At 41.3% G+C, this 21,374-nt stretch overlaps 1 protein-coding gene across 5 annotated transcripts in view; it reads left to right on the top strand.

Annotated features, from left to right (window-relative positions):
• Positions 1-21,374, top strand: part of LOC126999049 (folliculin-like) — a 162,031-nt gene that overhangs the window by 125,421 nt on the left and 15,236 nt on the right. For 3 of the 5 annotated variants that reach the window (XM_050861427.1, XM_050861425.1, XM_050861429.1), the window contains 3 exons: positions 3,938-4,240; positions 10,581-10,718; positions 16,303-17,922. In XM_050861427.1, the coding sequence (XP_050717384.1) occupies positions 3,938-4,240; positions 10,581-10,718; positions 16,303-16,620 (759 nt within the window). In that variant the 3' untranslated portion in view covers positions 16,621-17,922. Of the gene's footprint in view, positions 1-1,981; positions 2,100-3,937; positions 4,241-10,580; positions 10,719-16,302; positions 17,923-21,374 lie in introns of those variants that run through there. The other 2 variants (XM_050861426.1, XM_050861430.1) reach the window with 2 other exon arrangements.

Raw genomic sequence — 21,374 nt, 5'->3', positions numbered from 1 at the left:
AGGGTGGGTACGTGGGTACCGAACTGCTGCATGTAAACAAACAGACGACAGCAGTGGCTGAGGAGTGAGGAGCAGTGGAAGATGGCCCACCAAGAGATTCATAAAATGGACTGGCAGAGCAGCTTTGCTTACTACTTGATAACAAGATAAGAAAACACCCTGTGCTGTGGAACCACAGTCCAAAAATCTTTTTATAAAGTCTATAAAAATTGTAGATCTCCTGGTGTTGTTTTCCTTTTCTTCTTCTGACCTGTAATGCATGGCAGCGACGGTGAAAAGTAATAGTGAAAATAGCAAAAGGACATAGAAAAGCAAAATCAGGGAAAGAAAAAGACAGAAAAACACCTAAGTTCAGGGGGAAGTGTATAAGTGCGCACTGTTAAGTAACTAAGGGTCGCGTTCACAGTCACTTTGTTTGTTTTGATCGTTACTAATGGCGGCGATCGCCGCTTAGTATTTCACGTGAAACTGGCCGATGGGGTAGTGGCGGCTGCAGACGAAGCGAGAGATGTTGAGAGTGTGTGGAAGGTGCGGGGCTAGGCTAACCCCGCAGCCGCCACTACCTGATCGGACAGTTTCACGTGGAAATACTAATATAGCGGCGACTGCCACCATTGGTAACGATCAAAACAAACAAAATTACTGTGAAAGCGGCCTTAAGTGCATGTTGTGAAGTATAAAAGTGTGGAGAAGGAGGACCTAAGAAGCGATACAAAGCGTAACAGATAAAAAAAAAGAAGAAGGTCCACTACACTGGCCGGTGTTGCGAGAAATATCTTCCCGATGAAATTAGTCATTCTGCTGTCCACCACGCATGCGTGCTGTGGGAATACACAGCACTAAAATTATTAATTTGCCTGGTTTTGTTCTAGTCTGTCCGCTCGTGATCTTTGTGAGCGGTGAGGGAAATAAGTAAACAGTAAGCAAGTTGAACCTCTCTGCGAGCTATTTTGCGGCAGCGGTTTACGTTCAATAGGCATTGAAAAGTCAATCATGATATTAGTGATTTCATGATTTTTAACAGAAAGATTAAGCAGATTATTTCATAACACAGAAAACTACCAGAAAAATATAGGTTTGTCCAACTGTCCCACGGCCGGTGACCATGAGCGACCGCCCTTACTTTAGCAGACGACACCACGTGGATCACAAGCGTGTATTCAGAACTGCCAGCCAGTTGTAAGGCAGCCGCCTTCAACTGTGGCATCAAAACGAACTGTTTTTATTTCCTATTTTCTGCCTATTAACAAGGTACGTATTTTGAGATAACAAGGGAGTAAAGTCGAAAAAATTGTGATAACAATTAAGGGAGTAAAGTCGGAAAAAGTCATTATTTTCCACGGGTTGGAACCAATAAGCGCTTTTACATGGATTTCAATACCTCGAGTTTAGCACCTTACCTTCGGAATGAAGCAAGCGTGAAACTCAAGAAGATACTGTATATAAAAAATTTGTGTGTACATTTGTATTTAATATGACTGCAGATGTGTTGCAATGGTACCAGGTAATAAGTTAAACATGATAAGGTAATAAGTATATATGGAAAAAGAAAAAACAGGCACCCAAAATACATGTAAAGTTTGGTGACATTTCACTTCCAAAATATAAGCATTGCATTGTTTAACAGTAATCAACTGTTGAGGAAAATTCCCCTCATAGCACCTAATCAGACTTGAACTGGTGCCCTGAGCAGTGGTAGGCGGTCATAGAAATCACTCAGCTACGGAGGCGCAGGGGCTGGGGTATAAAGAGAGAAAGTCTATTTTAACTCTCACTCTGCCTGGGAAAGTGAAGTGAAGTGAAGTGAAGGGAAAGAATGGAAGGAAGGAATGGAGAAGAGAGGTTTGAAGCTTAATATGGAAAAAACAAAGTGCATGGTGACTGGAAAAGAAGTAAGAGAAAAGATTAAACCAGAAAAATATCCATGTGGATGCTTTGGGAGGGAAGTAAGTGTAAATTCAGTCTTGTGCTCATGTTGCAGGCAGTGGTGCCACCATAGATGCTCAGGCCTCAGAAATGTAAGAGAAGTGCAGAATTTTACATGCCCAGCTTGTGTAAGGAGACAGCAAGGACAAGAAACTGAGAGGGATGAACTAGAGGTAAATGGAGGAAAGCTGGATGAGGTAGAACATTTCTGTTATTTGGGAGATGTTCTGGACTGTGAGGCGGGAGTGGAGAGGACAGTGAAAGCGAGAGTGGCGGCAGCGTGGTTAAAGTGGAGGGAGGTGGCTAGTCTACTAGTGAATCATAGCATCCCTCTAAAGAGCAGAGCAGGGGTGTACCAAATGTGTATTAGATCAGTGATGTTGTATGGAGTAGAAACATGGGCTCTAACTAGAAAATTGATGGAGGTGTTGAGAGCAAGTGATTGCGGAATTCTGAGGTATATGGCAGGGATCAGGTGGCAAGACAGGGTGTCCAGTGCAGATGTAGCTAACAGATGTGGAGTAGAGGACCTGGAAACAGTGCTCAGAAGGGAAGGACTCTGATGGTTTGGACATGTGAAGAGTGCAGGTGAGAATACAATGCTGGGAGTTGTGGAGAGATTGGAGGTAGAAGGAAGGAGACCAGTTGGTAGGCCTAGGAAAACGTGGAGAAGGTGTATACAGGAAGACTTGGCATTGATGGGATTGGATGAGCATTGGGCAGAAGACAGAGTAGAATGGAGGAGAAAGAGAGCAGGGAAGGATACAGTGCTGGGAGTTTTGGAGAGATTGAAGGTAGGAGACCAGTTGGCAGACCTAGGAAAACGTGGAGGTGTAAACAGGAAGACTTGGTATTGATGGGATCGGATGAGCATCGGGCATAAGACAGAGTAGAATTGAGAAGAGCCATAGAGCATCCAACCGCTCAGGAAGAGTGAAAACGGACGGTAAAAGAAATGATGATGATGACTCAGACCGGGAATAGAACCCAAAATCTCTATTCAACCGAGAAATTTTGGTTGCGGGCCAAGTGCCTAGTGCCCCCCCCACCCCCCCAAAAATAATTTTAGATCCGCCACTGCCTCCCCTCAACATTTTCCCTCTTTAGAAACATTGACTTTGAAAAAAACTGACAACATACATGCTTCAAAATACTCAATGGCTATATGAATGTGGACAAATCCAAATTGTTTATGATCAATGACACATCTCAAACCAGAAATAATGTCACAACACTGAAGTGCAAACAAATATATTCAGACCACCAAATTTTTGGTCACAAAGGTTGTAGTGCGAGATTGGAATAAGCTCCCACCTTCAGTGGTCCAGTGCAACATGATGGACTCCTTTAAAAACAAGCCCAACTGACACTTTCTTCAAATTAATATTTACTAAAGTGGAAGTGCAAAGTTTGGAACCATCTGATTAATATATTTTCATCTAGGGTTAAGGACAGACCACCCAGTCTGAATTTCCATGTAAATATATATATATATATATATATATATATATATATATATATATATATATATATATATATATATATATATATATATATATATATATATATATATATATATCTCAGCCAATAATTTGATATGATTTACAGGAAAAGGGGTAGATATATACTGAATATTATTTATTGCTCTTGGCATCACATAGAAAGTTCAAATGGCATGATTTGCCAATAATTGCCAATAATTTGCCAATAATCATATCAGCCAATAATTTGATATGATTTACAGGAAGAGGGGTAGATATATACTGAATATTATTTATTGCTCTTGGCATCACATAGAAAGTTCAAATGGCATGATATTTCTCCTTGAAAGTCCTGAAGCTCATGATTTTTCAAGCATTGGTCAACCATAAAACCCTGTTCCTGTATGTGGGAAAAAATATTGTTAAATATTTAGTAAAATAAATGCTAAAATATATTGATGTCTAAAAGGAAATAGTGAGGAAATAAATAAAATCAATATATAAAACTTTTAAACACTCATTTCTTTCAGCCTCTGCTTCCAAAACACTGCTACAGGGCAGTCCACTACTCTCCTCACTATGTTGACAGTGCTTCATGTAATATTCTGGGCCTTCACTCTTTGGTCAGTATTCCCCAAACTGTCATGTCACTGGGAAACATCTGTGTCATAGACTTGGTGCCTAAAGGAGAAATCATTGAGGGCTCTAGCAAGTCAATACTGAAAAGTTTCTCTAGTGTCTATGACACAGACACTATGGGCCATGAAGCACACAAGGTTGAGCAGATGAATGTTACAAATATAGAGGAAACTATCAAGAACTACACAGTAAGGGTAAGTCATCTGATATAACATTTGTTTGTACAGTATGAATCATATATCATAATTTAAGTACTAATGTATCTTTTGTCCATCTGTAGCTCTGATCCCCTGCTCCCTTCTCCCCCTTGAGGGGGAGGGCATGGCAGGCCTCCATTCTCTCTGTTCACAAACTCCCTTTTTGCAGCATCACACCCCTTTTTTTGTACCTCAGTCCTTCATATATCCCTCAATTTTATCAGCCCACTTTACCAGTGGATTCCCTGCCACCTCCCTGCATTTCTGTTTGACTCTCATATACCCTCTTCACATATAATTTATTATATAAGTCATTATTCTTCATTCTTATCATATGTCTAATTAATTCACTTCAATGAATTTAATTTGATACAGTGGTCTTGCATCCAACTCAGGAATTAGTTTGGAGATTGCATCGTGTTGGATGAAATTAGTGTTGGACAAACAAAAGAACCAATGGGAAAAAGGAGTTTTGTCATAGAATTTCTGAAAAATACACTTGACCCACGATTTCCCAGGTATCTGATTTCCTGGACAAAATGCATGGTGTGGGAATTGTTGGACACATCCCTGGTTAAATCTGGGAACCAAAATAGAATCAAGGTAATAAATCTGGGGTTTGGCTAAGTCTGGTGGTTGCTTAACATGTGCCAAGCCAAGTCTGCGTCTGCAACACTCAATAGGTGGCTGCGTGTTGTCGTTGTGGTAGTGGTGATGGCCACGTTGCCTCCACAGCGAGTTCACTAATTCACAAAGCATTCTATTCTTATTCAGAGTTGTTGAATCCCTTTAATTTTATTTGCTATTTGTGTATTAGTTATTCACTTTCTTTAAGTTTATCTGTGTCCCAATGAAATGTCCACAACTGTTTCAATAAGATGCTTCTTGTGACATACATTCTTGTCTGTTTATAACTATCAGCTGAGCAGCTACTTGTAGTTATGATCGTTTTCATTATGTTTCATATTTTACTACCTGATTTTCATAGAAAGAAGCATTTATTAGTAAATAATTTGCATGGTTTGTTTTACTTACGGGTTAAACACTCTGAAATCAAAAAGTAAATGACGAATTTTCATTACTGCTGGCAACGGTGTCCTTTGTTGACATATAATGCAAGTCTTCAAAAAACTTGATTTTGGTAATGTCTTACATGTGCTACAAACCCCCCAAAATGCCATGTTGGTCATGAATCCCCTGGACAAACACACATTGGATGCAAGACCACTGTATATATATTGATGTAAAATGTTGATCATAGTAAAGTTGACCCCCTAAATTGACAAGAATATCTGGATTTTTCCTTATATTGCAGGTAAAAGTCTGTTGCAAAAATTTCAAAAGGGAGGGACAATCATCGACACAGTGAATGAAGAAAAGACTTCGGAGTTATAATACAAGATACTCTGACACCTGAGAAGCACATAAATAAGATACAGTCAAACCTCACCATTTGCACACATATGGGCGGTCTGAAGGTGGGCATATGGCGAATGTGCAAATGGCGAACTTATAACCTTTAGGGAAAAATACATATGGGCGGTCAAGGCCCAAAAACCCCCCTACCAGCAAAAAAAAGGTCTGCTGGCAGGAAACAAGTCATACTCACGGCCAGTCTCTCGCTTTTTTCTTCCACTGTCCACATTCTTAATCACTTCCACCCATGCAATGGTCATCATCAGATTCTTCCGGGGTTTTGGCTTCGATGATGCTGCGTGCAGCATGATGGTAGTGCAAAGGTGAGGCAGAAAACATCGAATAATCGCAGTCACACCACGAAACGAGGAGAGGCGATCAAGTTATGGCGGGAAACGACATGTTGTGTACGTTGGCAGGGTTCTTCACTTGCGGCAGAGGGCGCGTGGGTGGCTAGACAGCTGTAGCTCGCCAGCGGACGCCATTTTGCTGCCAGAACAGCTAGTAAATGTCCTCAAGATCATCTGACACCATTTTGCTGCCAGAACAGCTAGTAAACGTCCTCAAGATCATCTGACACCATTTTGCTGCCAGAACAGCTAGTAAATGTCCTCAAGATCATCTGACACCATTTTGCTGCCAGAACAGCTAGTAAATGTCCTCAAGATCAGCGGATGCCATTTTGCTGCCAGAGCAGCTAGTAAACGTCCTTAGAAGATCAGCGGACACCATTTTGCTGCCAGAACAGCTAGTAAACGTCCTCAGAAGATCAACGGACGCCATTTTGCTGCCAAAACAGCTAGTAAACGTCCTCAGAAGATCAGCGGACTCTTGTGAGATGCCGTTACCATAGCGGCGAGGTGCGCAAATGCCAAGACCACCTGCGCAAATGGTGGGATGATGGCCGCAAATTAAGGCTGCGCAAATGGCGAGGGCGCAAATGGTGAGGTTTTACTGTATTCAGAGAAACATATACAGTGAAACCTCGGTTTACAAACTTAATTCATTCCTGAAGGCCGTTCATCACCCAAAATGTTTGTAATGTAATGGATTAATCCATTCCTGGACCCCAGATAATTGCTTATTTAAACTTTTACGAAAGTACATTGTGCACAAGTTCATTACACAAATCCAATGGAAATCAATAAATCTAACAAAAAAAAAAGAAGACAGTACCTACTATATTTTGTGGTGTGTAATGGGCTCCAGCATATATTGTGCACTCTAAACTTCAAGACAACAATTTGGGGAACAATAAATTTTCAGTGCTTAACCCGAGAACGTCGGCAGACCCTTTTCTGGGCTTTCACGAGTCGTGGCTGTGGTACAGTGGACCCTAAAAAGGGCTCACCATAAAATTCCTAATTCGAGCTAATTTTAGGCATTGGTGGCATAGAGCAACCCACCACACAGTGGGTCACAGTGGTGGGTGAGTGATCTTGAGATGGGCTTTTTTGTCATAGGTGGTGCTGTAAGGTTATGGCAGATTGAATTAGCTATCCACAAAGTAATGACTTGTCAAATTCTCTGAAGTAAACAACAAGCGACTCTCGGCTAGATGCCACACGTCACAAGACTGTTTATTTTGTAACAAACACCACCTAAAAAGAATTGAGTTTGAGTAAAAGTAAATATTTTTAACAGCTTTATGGTTATGAAAGGAGTACTCTAATGTACGTTCTATGCTCTTTTCTTAGTCTCAAAGTGCAGTGTAATTTGCCATTTCTTGGCCGAAGCCCATGGGTTAAAATGCTCAGAAATATGTGCGGTTAAGGGGGGCTACTATGGGGCGTCCTCCTGCGCATATGGTATGTCCAATAGCTTTGAGATCATAGTATGTTGTTTGTTACTGTAAAGGTATGTTATTCTGTGAATTTCATCAAATTTGGGTGAAGTTTAGGAGAGACTCAAACAAAGTGTATTTTTCGTGTTTTTGTTTCACAGGCTTTATTTTTCAGTTAATCGGTTTGAAAAAAATACCATAAAAACTTTGTTTACCTATCTACATTTTGTTGGAAGTAACTTTTTGATTTTTTGTTTTGTCTTTGAAGAAAAAAAATTACAATCTTTTGTCAATTATTATTTTCTCCTCTCTGTGTCCCATTTTTTTTTTTTTTGACATTATTGAAAATCTATTTCCAACAAAAAATTGCCCTTTAGTTGTAGTTTCAACTGATACCTAACAAAAGTCGATCAGACATTTTGCCGATTGTGTGAAATTATTTTAAGTTTAAAAAACTAATTTTCAAGATATTGGCTCCTAAAGATATTTTTACATTTCAATCCTGTCTTGCCATTTGCATTTATTTGATTGGCATGAAATTTTCACATATTATTGTGTATTTCTTGTTGACTTACTGGAAAATGATCAGGCATCTGGGCCTGCGGCACTCCTGCATAGCGTGAGTGCCGCGGGAGTGCCTCACGGGAGTGCCTTGCTTCTACACTACTCTCTTGCTTGTTTTCTGAGGTTTGGCCGCTCCATAAGCCCTCTTGATGTTGGTGACTTTTTCTGGTTGCCTTGCACCTGTACATCATTTGTAAGGAAGTTTTTTTGGCTGGGGAGGAGAGAAAAGTAAGACATACTCTTCCTGTCTGTGTCTCGCTTGGCACTGGCGCGGTGGCACCTCTCTTCCTCCCCTGCCTCTCTGTGCGAAGAGGAGAGGATGACAGATGACAAAATTTACGATGAAATAAAATATTCTAATGCAATTTTTACGTATACAGGTAACTCAATTTACGCGAGTATTGTGTCCTTGAAGAGGTCGCATAAATCAAAAACAACGTAAATCAAACAAGAGGTAGGTTTCTATCGAAAAATAAATATTTACTTCATTCAGTGGAGAGAGAGAGAGAGAGAGAGAGAGAGAGAGAGAGAGAGAATATCCATATCACCGAGATATCCACTCAGGCACTCAATCTCGGCCTCACTCGTGTGAGGAAGAAATGAGGGACACCATGAGCAACTGGCAAGTATTGGTACCGGTACCGAGCAGTTTGGTACCGGTACCGTACTGTATAGCTGGTACCGTTAGTACCGGTACTGGTACCGGTACCTGCCCATCCCTATTGTTTAGTAGCGTGGCAGCATCGGTACTGTATTGTTGTTCAAGTGGCGCGCGGGAAGAACTGAGCTCAGCTGTGTGGCCGCAGCGCCGTGTGAGTCCAGTTGCGTGAGACATCTGGTGGCCACTCCATAAAATATCGCGTATAAGTGAAAAAAACATGTAAATTAAACATTTATTTGAATTTTGGACCCTGCGTTATTTAAAAAACGCGTAAACCAAACACGCGTAAATCGAAAGTTACCTGTATAAGAATGATACCGCATATGTTGACATGAGCGTCTTATGATGTGCATGTCCGACTATGACAAAAAAAGCCCCCCCAGGAGGAAGGGGTTTTAATTTTACGAAAACAAACCTCACCACATGGTAATTTAGGGTTTCCCAGCCATGCTGAGCGAAAAACATGTACTCGTCTGATTTTGAATATATTCATCAAAAAATACCCCGTAGTCGCCCCCCTTAACCCTTTCCTTGCGCGTGGTGCGGTCAGGCAGCCCAATGGGGGGTCTCTTTTAACCTCTGTATCTCAAAAACTATTCATCATAGCTAAAAAACAAAAACACCATTGGAAAGAGGAGGTCCAGATCTATAGGAGTCGGTTATGTATGCCTTTCTTGCGAACGTACATGCACATTCAGGGAGTGTTGAATGTTAACACTTATGTCAGTGCGTGTGTGATGATCAGCCATATTGAGGGAACTGCGGACATCTATCCTTGAGATTCTGGCAACCAATGGGGACTGGCAATCTTGGTCTTGATCTTGACTTTCAGGGACCATATACCTTCTTTCAAGTAGAAAACATAGATGTTTAATTTCTGTCAACATATTATGTTTTAAGTAGTTATTTTTACACTGAAAAACAAAAGTGTATTTACAATAAATACCTAAGTCATCTACTGATATCCGGTTTTTTCCAAACATGTATCACAAAAAACATCAGTTGACTGCGTAGCTGCACAGCAGAATTAGCTTCCGACTAGTCCACCAAAGTTCGCCCCATGGTTGCCGAGCAGGGCCCTGTTCCGCCAAAATCGTTCCCGTGTAATAGCCGCTTCGGCCATCACTGCCAAGGTACCCCACATACTGGCGGTGTCGTGTTTTGTGTTTAGTGTTTACACTACCCCTCAGCTCCCACGTGCAGCGCATCATCTTTTTCTTATGACCTGTAAGGTTATATCGCTTCGCATGTCCTCCTTCTCTCTTTTGCTTATTCACACTTTCCTTTTCTATTGCATCACAGTATTCATTATTCAAATCGATCAAAATTTGTACCATCGTTGTATACTGCGTAGGGGTAACTTTTTAAAAAAAAATTAGTGAAAAGAGTGTGCGTTATACGCCACAAAATATGGTAAACAGATAAAATATAGACAAAAACTTAATCAAATTTTACCATACCTCTATGGAGGAGAGTTGACGGCGCAATAGACAGTGTCTGACTGGCCGTTTTCCTCCAACCATTGGGGCTACGGGCAACTGCGGTTGCCCATTCGCCCAACTGTGATTGCCCATACTTATGAGGATGTGGTCAATCTCTTTAGCTACTCTTCCAGCATTGCTATATCAAGTCCAGTGGTGCAGCTCTGGTCTTTGGCACCAAGCAGCTGCAATTCTCAACCTCATGGATCTTGCAAAATTCAGGAGGGGAAAGCTGTTGATGTTCCTGGTATTAGAACCATGGGGACCAATACCCAGTAGCTATATAATGTATCAATAAAAGAGTACGTAATTGAAATCATGTTATAGATCTCATACCTACTGAGACAACATGCTCCATTTACTGACCTGATGACTGTTGATTCCTAAATTACCTCTTTCCTCATTTATTTTATAAGATTTCTTTTGTTTCAGCTTACTCAAGAAGGACCATTGCCAGCCAAACCCCCCCAAATCCTGAATCGCATAGAGTCAGCTGTCAGCAACCCTGCTTTGACTTACACTACACTATGTATCTGTTTGTCCACAATAATATATGAATGGATTAATAAGGTAAGACATAAACACTGCTTAAAAGTAAAATACATCTTATATTGTAAGAATGATCATTATCATAATCATTACACTGGGTTACAAAAAAAAAAGTAAGTTGTCTTCTTCAACTAATTTAGGACAAATTTGCACCGCTGAATCCGAAAATGACACCAGTTTCTCTCTATCAGGTCAGATTTTTGTGCTAAGTTGATTTTTAAAAAATCCGATCTTATAACTAAATTGATTACATTTTTGTGACATTTTCGGTTGATTTTTGGTGCCGGTAGTCTATCCATCTGGGCCTGATGGTCGGCCCTGAGCCCGTCACGGTGAAGGCAACTGTTTAAAGTGACGCCATTATAATTGGCTCATGCTGCCTAGAATATTGTATTATGTAATTAGGATATTGCATAATGTAAAAATTAGGATACAAAGTATTGTATTATGCCCAAGAGAAAAAGTTGTAGCAATGAGAGCTGCACAAACCCACCCTACACCATCACTACACATAGAGAACTGACCACTGCCGGGAGGGTATGCCGCCACGTTGAGCAGCGAGCGTGTGCCAATTCAAAATAGGCCTCTCTGCAAAACTTTGTACAGTGCTGGTGTTCTAGGGTTAAATATGTGTAAACAAACTGCTGATTTCAGGGAGTAGTGTGGGTTTCAAGGTTTTGTGAAAAGGGTTGTGAGTGCAAGAATGTTGGGAACTTCTGGTATACACAGATGGATTAAAATATGATACAAGCACAGAGTTAGCAGTCTTTTTCACATACATTTCATACATGTTCACACTTCTCACTACCAGTGTCCACAGCAAAACTACTTGCAATCTACTTTGCTCTATGATTCATGCTACACTGCCCTTCCTAAACCTTCATCTTATTATCAGATTCTCTCAACACCTCACAGCTTTTAGTAGCATTTAACCAATCTGATAATTATTGAAATCTCATAAGTGGCTCTTTTGCTAATCTGTCAGGAAGAAATTAGTGCAGTTCTGCTGAGTTCCAAGCCATGGAGGCATGCCTCAAAAACACAGTTTCTTCACCTATCCACTCGACACAATCTTCCAAACAACTATCCCCTATTCTTTGACAACACTCAGCTATCACCTTCTTCAACACTAAACATCCTCGGTCTATCCTTAACTCAAAATCTAAACTGGAAACTTCACATCTCTTCTCTTACTAAATCAGCTTCTTTGAGGCTGGGCGTTCTGTACCGTCTCCGCCAGTTCTTCTCCCCTGCACAATTGCTATCCATTTACAGGGGCCTTGTCCACCCTCGTATGGAGGATGCATCTCATGTGTGAGGGGCCTCCACTCACACAGCTCTCCTGGACAGAGTGGCATCTAAAGGCCCGTCCATACGATCGAGCAGTGCCGTCGAGCACAGGCAAGCAGTCTGCCCGTTGACGGGCTTACCACTTTTGCCCGCTGAAAAACTCGCTTGTGCCCGCTGAAAACCTAGTAGTTTTTCAGCGTGCACAAGCGAGTTTTTCAGCAGGCACAAGCAGTAAGCCCGTCAACAAGCAGACCGCTCGCCTGTGCTCGAGGGCACAGCTCGATCGTGTGGACGGGCCTTTAGGCTCTTCGTCGCATCAGCTCTCCTCCTCATACTGAAAGTCTTCTACCTCTTAAAGTCTCCGCCTTGTTGCCTCTCTATCTTCTATCGATATTTTCATGCTGACTGCTCTTCTGAACTTGCTAACTACATGCCTCCCCTCCTCCCGCAGCTCCGCTGTACGCAATTTTATACTCATGCTCATCCCTATACTGTCCAAAGCCCTTGTGCAAGAGTTAACCAGCATCTTCATTCTTTCATCCCTTACACTGGTAAACTCTAGAACAGCCTTCCTTCGTCTATATTTCCTCCTGCCTTTGACTTGAAATCTTTCAAGAGGAGTGTATCAAGACACCTCTCCTCCCGAAATTGAACTCTCTTTTGGCTGCTCATTACTTTTGTCTTAGTGGGATTAGCGATTAACGGGCTTTTTTAACACCTTTTTTTTTGTTGCCCTTGAGCTGTTTCTTTAGCTGTAAAAAAAAAATTAAGTGGATTCTCTAGCTCACACCACAATTTGGTTTGGCAAATTAAGCTTCCATTATTCCAGACTCATTTATTTTACTGCCTTTATCTGGCTTGCTCTGCATTTAATGGCAGTCACACTGGTCTACCATCTTTAACAACAAACTGTGTGCATTAAAACCTGTTTACCCATGGAACAATCCTTATTACCATATTAAATGATGGATGGGAAACTACCCTTATCTGATCTCTAAATTGGAAACACAAGCCTTACTCATTCCTATTTGATGGCTCTAGACCCACCTCCTGAGTGCACACATTGCAACACTAACTGTTCACCATATTTTCTATGAATGCCCAGTTTATTTCCTATAAAGGAACTGGACTTTCCCTTTCTCAACCCTACTGCACTGCCACCCTCCATGTCTCGCAGACCTCCTTAGTGAGTCACCAAATACGCATCTCGGTCAGTCGTATTATACCATTCCTTCAGTTTAAATATTCACTCTTTACCCTCCACCTTCCATACATCACCATGTCATTTCTGTATCTTACTGTTTACCCCCATCTGACCATATCCTAACCTAGTACCATATTGTTTTTAACCCACTCGTGCACGATGACGCGTTTCGCGTCATCAAAGGTAAAAGGTCCTGGCGCACGATGACGCGAAACGCGTCATAAAAGTTAAAAAATTGATTAAAAATTAAGTTTTCGGTGGAAGTGTGTCAAATTTGGAGTGTCATTTGTTGGGATAAATTTCTTAATGGTAACATATGGCGACCTTTCTAAGGAGCTTAAATGAGGAGCGTGGAGCGATTTTTAGTTGTTAGCCTACCCTGATGGGAGAGGAAAAAAATACATTTTTTTTGGTGTAACTCAGGAACCAATAGACGTATGAAGATTTTGAGGATATACCATAAGAATCCTCACTAAATCCCACTTCAAAACATATATTCAGCTAAAAAAGTTGGCCCACAAAATTTTGAGATAGCAAGTGGGGAAGAGTTGGTACTTAGGATTTATTGTCTACAATACTCTATACGGAGACTTGAAACGAATTTCTATTGTTTATATATATTTTTCCTCTATTTTTATTTGCACACGTTCTAGTATAAGTCTTTATGAAGCCATTGATACCAAATTTATTGGGGTACAATATCTCTGTGATGGTAAAATACGTACTGGAATACAGTAAAACCCCGATTATCCGAAATGGAAGGGGGGAAGCCTCTTTCGGATTAGCCGATTTTTCGGATAATCCGGATTTATGGCCGCCATTTTGTGAGGTCGAAGCACAGGTAGAACGCGATGCGACTGCCCAGTGTGAAGTGTGTGACGCGACTGCCGCCGACTGACGATGTAAACAATGAAACCAAACAAACACACGCTACGCTAAACAAAGTAGTACGCTTAAAACATGTGATGTAAATTTTTTATTGTATGTTTGTCTGTGTGTCTCCTTGTCTGGACCAGTGTATGTTGATACTTGTGAGCGTTGCAGATCTGAATTGTGAATGTTGCAGAGTGCGATTGTGAATGGTTGTGCAAGCTTGCAAGTGTGACCTTGATGCATCGTGCAGGTGGAGACACAGTATGATGACTCATATTATCGCGCAACTCGTATGTTGGAAGGGGAATGTGGCATGGAGTGGAGAGGGGAGTCGTGTTTGTGTCGTTGTCTTGAGAGTACGGTGTGAGAGTAGTCGTGCAGTAGTTTGTTCGTTCGCCGCACCTACGTCCTTGCTGGGGCGAAAGGTGCGGACGTGTTGTTGAGAGTTTGTTTAATGTTTTTTGTCTAATACATTGATCTATTCGTTACAAGCTATTTTGGCAATACGTATTAGAAAGCATATTCATTTTAACTGTTCTTATCAATTTTAAATGTGTTAATATAGTACATATGTAGTTACTTTTATTTATTTTTGATGTTTTATAACGTTTTAGTATAGAAAAAAAAAATTTAATTGCATTATCCAGATCAATTTCGGATAATCAGATTTTTCGGATAATCCGCTTTCGGATAATCGGGGTTTTACTGTATAGAGTTTCGCGGCGGTAAAGAAAGGCTGGTCGGGCCTGAGAGATGCATGGTGAGTGGAAGAGAAACTTACTGGAAACTTACTGTGCGCGAGAGGGTTAACCCTCTTGCGCACCATAAGTTTCCAATAAGTTTCTGTTCCACTCATCATACATTACTCAGGCCCGACCGGCCTTTTTTTGCTGCCGCGATACTCTACATTCCCGGACGTATTTTACCCTCACAGATATATCGTACCACAATAAATTTGGTATCAGTGGCTTCATAAAGACTTGTACTAGAACATGCACAAATAAAAATAGAGGAAAGTATATATATAAGCAATACAGACTTGTTTCAAGTCTCCGTATAGAGTATTGTAGACAATAAATCCGAAGTACCAACTCTTTCCCACTTGCTAGCTCAAAATTTTGTGGGCCAACCTTTTTAGCCAAATATATGTTTCAAAGTGGAATTTAGTGAGGATTCTTATGGTATCCTCAAAATCCTCATACGCCTATTAGTTCCCGAGTTATACTGAGAAAACTGTATTATTTTCCTTTTCTGTCAGAGTAGGCTAACAAATAAAAATCGCTCAAAGCTCCTCATCTATGCTCCTTAGAAAGGTTGCCATATGTTACCATTAAGAAACTTATCCCAACAAATGATGCTCCCAAATTTAACGCACTTTCACTGAAAACTTAATTTTTAATAAATTTTTTTATCTTTTATGACTTTTATGAATATTAACCCCTTCGACATGAGGATGCGTATACTGCGTCCTTGCATGCCCCGTACCACATCTGAGATGCGCATACTGCGTCCTGGCTCGCTTTAGCCAATATACGAGCTATTTGATCTATATTTATGCTTACATCTCAAAATTATCAATTAATTTATGTTTCTTTGTGTGCACCATTTAATTCTGCATGTTTTCATATATAATACATGATGATTATATTGAGTTTATGGCTGAAAACTTGTTATATTCAATAGCAACATTTTAAATTTGGCGCACGCGGCGATCCCAGATATGGCGCGGGGTGCTGTTTTGGCCCGGCCGTAGTGAGTTTCTTTATGTGCACCATTTAATTCTGCATGTTTTCATATATAATACATGATGATTATGTTGAGTTTATGGCTGAAAACTTGTTATATTCAAATGTGACATTTGAAATTTGGCGCGCACAGCAATCCCGGATACGGCACTGTTTTGGCCCGGTCGTAGTGAGTTTATGTGCACCATTTAATTCTGCATGTTTTCATATATAATACATTATGATTATGTTGAGTTTATGGCTGAAAACTTGTTATATTCAATAGCAACATTTGAAATTTGGTGCGCGCGGTGATCTTGGATCCGGCGCGGGGCGCTGTTTTGGCCCAGCTGTATTGAAGGGATTAATTTAATTAATTCACTTAATTTATTTGTCTGTTGTTTTAAGTGGCAGGACTAGAGATGAGTTAGCATGATGTTTGTAATGATATATAGTTTAAATATTCAAAATATTGCTTAAGTTATTTAACATTAATCTTTTACATTCCAATCAGGTGAAAGTATGGATTCATGTTAAAAATGAAAAGAAGATTCTGCATGTCTACCCGGAGGGGAGCCCCTTTCCTAATACCTCACAAGCCAACCATGGGAGTTTATCGTTCCCCATCTTATATAGCCCACCACATTCCTTGGCCAGCTCCCCAGTGATCTCAACCCTTCGAAGCATGTCCCCTGGAGGGCTTGGTGAAAGACAACAAGAAGTGACACATCAGGATGAAAGATCTCAATTATTGGCTGCCATAGGGTCAACAGAATGGGACATACCTTTGCTGGAATTTTGGGCTAAGAATTTTGAAATGAATAATTTCTAGGAGAATTTTTATGAGGTAGAGGTGATAGAAGAGTACTGATGATTGCTATCACACAAGATATTCACAGGTCATTACTTTTTCCAGTGCTCAGACTGACTAGGACATTACATGGGCAATGAAGAGACTGAGCCAAGTTTTCTTTGTGTGTTCTTAGTACAGTGGAACCTCAGTTCTTCAACTTGATTCCTTCCTAAAGGCTGTTCGTAAACCTATTTGTTTGAATACTGAACCATTTTCCCGTAGGAATTACTGTGATATGAAGTAATCTCCCCATTACACAGAAGATAAGCATTTTTACCATTGACAGCATTGTTTCAGTGAACACAGACAACATTACAAAATCAGTAATGTCAATCATTATCTATATTTTCCACAAACGAAAAGAACTATAGGACACAAAACAGCTGCACACACACACACACACACACACACCTGGGGAAACATAAAAGCAGCATTTACATGTTTAGATGAAGAAACTAATAACATCGATGATACGTCCAAGACTTGAATATGCAGCATTAGTGTGGTCACCTAGATTGAAGAAAGAAATTAGAAAGTTGGAAAGAATACAAAGAGCAGCGACTAAATTACCGGTAACTCTGAGAGAACATACTTATGAAGAAAGACTGGAGAAATTGGGACTAACAACACTGGAGAGAAGAAGAGAGAGAGGGAACCTAATAGCATTGTACAGGATACAAGAGGGATTGGAGAAATTGGACAGGGAAGACCTAGTGGTATGTGACAGAAGTGTGACAAGAGGCAATGGTAAGAAATTGAAGAGCGACTGTAGGAGACATCAATAAATAGTTTTCCATACAGAAGCATAACAACATGTAACGGACTTGACGAGGAGACTGTGTGCAAAAACAATTCATGAATTTAAAGCCAAACTGGATAATAAGCGTTATGGAGACGGGACAGCACGAGCCTAGTATGGCTCTTTTCCTGTATTTAACAACTAGGGGAATACACATAATGCTTAGCTCTGGTTGCTGGAGGAGGAGAAGCAGGAGCTGGCGTGAGTGTCGGGCTCGGCAGGGGACGTCCACGATGGGAAAGGGGCGGTCCTGGTGATGGACAGACGGGCGCTGCTTGATGTGGAGAGGGAGCAGCTCGGGTGGTGTGAAGAGGCAGGCGCTCGTCGTGATGTAGGGAGCAGCTTGGGGCAGTGGTATATCGGCCACCAGGGCAGTCGAGGGGCAGGTTACCCCGCCATACAAGTTCCCATCCTGTAGTCCGTCTCACACAGCAGGCCGTGGGTGGTTTTTCGGGGGGGGGCTGAGTGGAGAGATGGACACCTCTCTCACTCAACTCCAACTCGCTGCCTTTCTTGCTTCCTGCTGCTCGTCTCCTGACTAGCCTGCCTCACACAGCAGGCCGTGGGTGGTGTGTGGGTCGGGGGCTGAGTGGAGAGATGGACACCTCTCTGACCAGCCCGCTTCTCTGTGTTTTCTCGCTGCCGCTCCTTGCTGTAGGGGTGTTCGTCTCCTCACGTCTCCCAAGCTTGTGGTGCTCTTCCTCCCTGGCCCGTGGGTCTCCTTGTCCTCGCCTTCTCGCCTCTGCTCCTCGCTTAGCTCCTTCCCCTTCTTCACGTGACTTCCTCTTGGCATTACAATCAAACCCTACCTACCTAACTAGTTATTGGTTTCTTGGGGGGGTTCGAGGCTTTGAGATGAGGGATTTCAGTAACTCTCGTTCATGATATTTACTCATTCGCTCGCCGTGTTATCTTCTCATAACTTTTTACGCACTTGCATTCCTTAGCCACCCATTCACTCCCTCACTCATTCACTCTTTCACTCATTCACGCTCCCACTCGCTCACTTACTCACTCTGTCACTCACTGACTTACTCACATTCTCTCGTTCATTCGCGCACTCACATTCGGACCGTTACAATGGGGTAGATAGGACGGTGGCAGAGGGAAGATGACACACGACACAGTCACGTCTGAACATTCTCTTGCCACTACTTATTCATTCCAGTTACAACAAACAAAATATATCACAGGAAACATCACTTTGTCAATTTTGATAATCAACCTCTTGCGCATCATAATCAAGAGGCCAGTCATAAGTCACACCAGCAATATTCTTGTCAAAGTTATGAATGTCTGGCACAAAATCTGATCCATCAAACCAGACGAATGGAGTATGCGTTATTTCACGTCTCTGAGGCTCCTGTTCTCCCTCTGCCTCCCCCTAATCTCCCACACCAGCTGACACCCCTCCCTCACTCATTTCATTAGCTGAGTCTTCTCTTGTACCCCCACTGTCGTTTTCCTCATCTTTCTGCCACTCTGAATCATCAGACAGTGATGATGTTGTCAGTGAGTGGCTAGGCTAGCTAGTAACTTTCCACACTGTTGGAGTCGTAGCGTGTCTGTGACCTTGAGTGCCAGAAGCATGCTCACGCTTGCCACACTTCCTCAGACCAGCTGAATCTGATGGTTGTATGCAATCTGAATCACTGTCTCTTTCAAATTTGTCTACTACAATCTTTCTCTTTACCAATACAGTCGTCCCTCAAATAGTACAGTTTCCAAAAGTACGGTTTCGGTTTTATATGGATTGTCATGGAAGAGTTTTTTTTATGATTTTTAAATTTCCCACCCGTCGCACCAAGTAGCCATGACGTAAATGGCAACACTGTTCTACCAAAACACCTGCTGAAAGCACCCAAAAGCGTTCGAGAAAGGTGTTCACTTTGCAGATCGAAAAATTCAGATCTAGGAGAAGTTACGTTTTGGAATGAGTTACGTTGCAGTAGGGAAAGCATACCACGTGAATGAGGGCAGTGTTCGCTGTGTCTATCATAGTGTAAAATAAATTCTTGCTGCAGTAACTGCCAATGCTCCAAGAGTGCTGCTAATTTGTTCAAAAAATGTGTTGAGGAATCGATTTATTTGAGATGAGAATCGTTTGACAACCGAGGTTCCACTGTATTCATGTACCTTTTATGTTCCTTAATCTGTTATTATTACTGGACATATTATTGCAAGGTAGGCAAGTGTTTTAACCCATCCAATTCACTACAGCTACCAGTATCCAAATATGAACAGTGTCACTGGTTCGGAACAGCCACTATAGTAGGTTCACTTAAGCTAGATTCCTGGCGCCTAGGTAGGTTGGTAAGCTTGCAGCCGACTGGCTGCACCACTCTCTCGCAGACACTCATGTCGGACCACATTTCGTATGCTCGAGCGAGACATTTTTCTTTTTTATATGCCATAGCTCACCTCATATATGAGATAGCCAGTTTTGGTTGACACCATCAGACTCAGCAGTGACTGTAGAATCAACAGGGTATTACGATGAGTTGAACCGTGAAGATGTTAAAAAATGTTTAAAACATGTTTTACTTATGCTCGCTGTTTTCGACAGTTGTTCATTTACTGCAGAAATATATTATCACGTTACGTAGGAAAATCTCTCGTGAACACGATAGTGTGATCAGAATACAGATAAAGCTCCACATATTGAAAACACAGTTATTTATAGCAACATGTCACTCACTGCAACCGTCACGGCGCGCACGACACTCAGCGTGTGGAGGCAGTGAAGTTAGACACTAAACAATTGCTGATTAGAAAGTTTTGTTGTATTTATTGATGAGGAAACTGACGATGAATGTATGTAACACACCATTATCTTCTGAGTAAAATTAGAAGGAATAGAGAAATCAGAGGTGGGCAAGTGCGGTAGTACCGCATCACAAAAAAAGTACCGTACTACCACTAAATTTCTGAAACTACCGCACTGCCGCGGACCGCACTAAAAAATCCTGTGATACTTTTTTGCGGTACTTGAAAACTATCGAAGAAGACATTTGCAGTGTGGCATGCTCAGATTTTATTTTAGTTTATTTATTTACTTTTTTACAGTGAATCAGACTCAATCAGTCAATCAGTGCCAGTCATCAGAATCAGTGATTCAGTCATTCTGACTTTTCAGTTATTGTTCAAAATTAAATACGTACTAAATACAGACTAAACTACTACACTGTGAGTCTTCTTTAACCCGCGTGGTGCTGGCCAGCCAATTTTTCATTGTACTATTCTTAAGCATGTTTCCTTTGTTTGGATAGCCAGGATAGGCACTGAAGTATTTTTTATTTTGATTACCACTACCACAGTACCCTACACCACATACCGCACTGGGAAAGAAAAAAATGGGACTGCACTACCACAACCGAACTAGTCCGGAAAAAGTACCAGACAACCGCAACCGCACTACTGATTTTTCAGTACCACGCCCACCTCTGAGAGAAATATATATACAAGAGCAGGCTATAGTTATTGCTACATAATATGTTATTCAAAATACGATGTACATCTTTATCCTTACTCATTTTTATTTTGTATTTGACATTACTCGCGTATTTTGCTATGATGAAGAATCTTATGATGAAACTGTAACTTTGTTTTTCCTTCTTTGTACATAAATAAGGACACACTAAGTACTCTACCTCTTGAACACCTTTTATGTGTGAAAGTATCGCTGCAAATACCCAAAACGGAGCAATGATTTCCTCAAAGTAAGTGTTCTAGAGCATGAAAATACATGTCACTGACAATACCACTTACATGTGATATTCTGATATTCCGTAAAAAGGAAATGTGTCACCAGCACACCAACAGAGTGGGAGATCAGCAGTTGTTTTGTGTCTAACTTCACTCTACCTCCACATGCAGCGTGTCGCGCGCGCTGTGATGGTTGTGGCGAAGGACATGTTGCTATAAATAACTGTGT

Source organism: Eriocheir sinensis, chromosome 15 (genome assembly GCF_024679095.1).
Source record: "Eriocheir sinensis breed Jianghai 21 chromosome 15, ASM2467909v1, whole genome shotgun sequence".
Lineage (NCBI taxonomy): Eukaryota > Metazoa > Arthropoda > Malacostraca > Decapoda > Varunidae > Eriocheir > Eriocheir sinensis.
The sequence above is the reverse complement of the archived record's forward strand: the minus strand, read 5'-3'. Positions and strand labels throughout refer to the sequence as shown.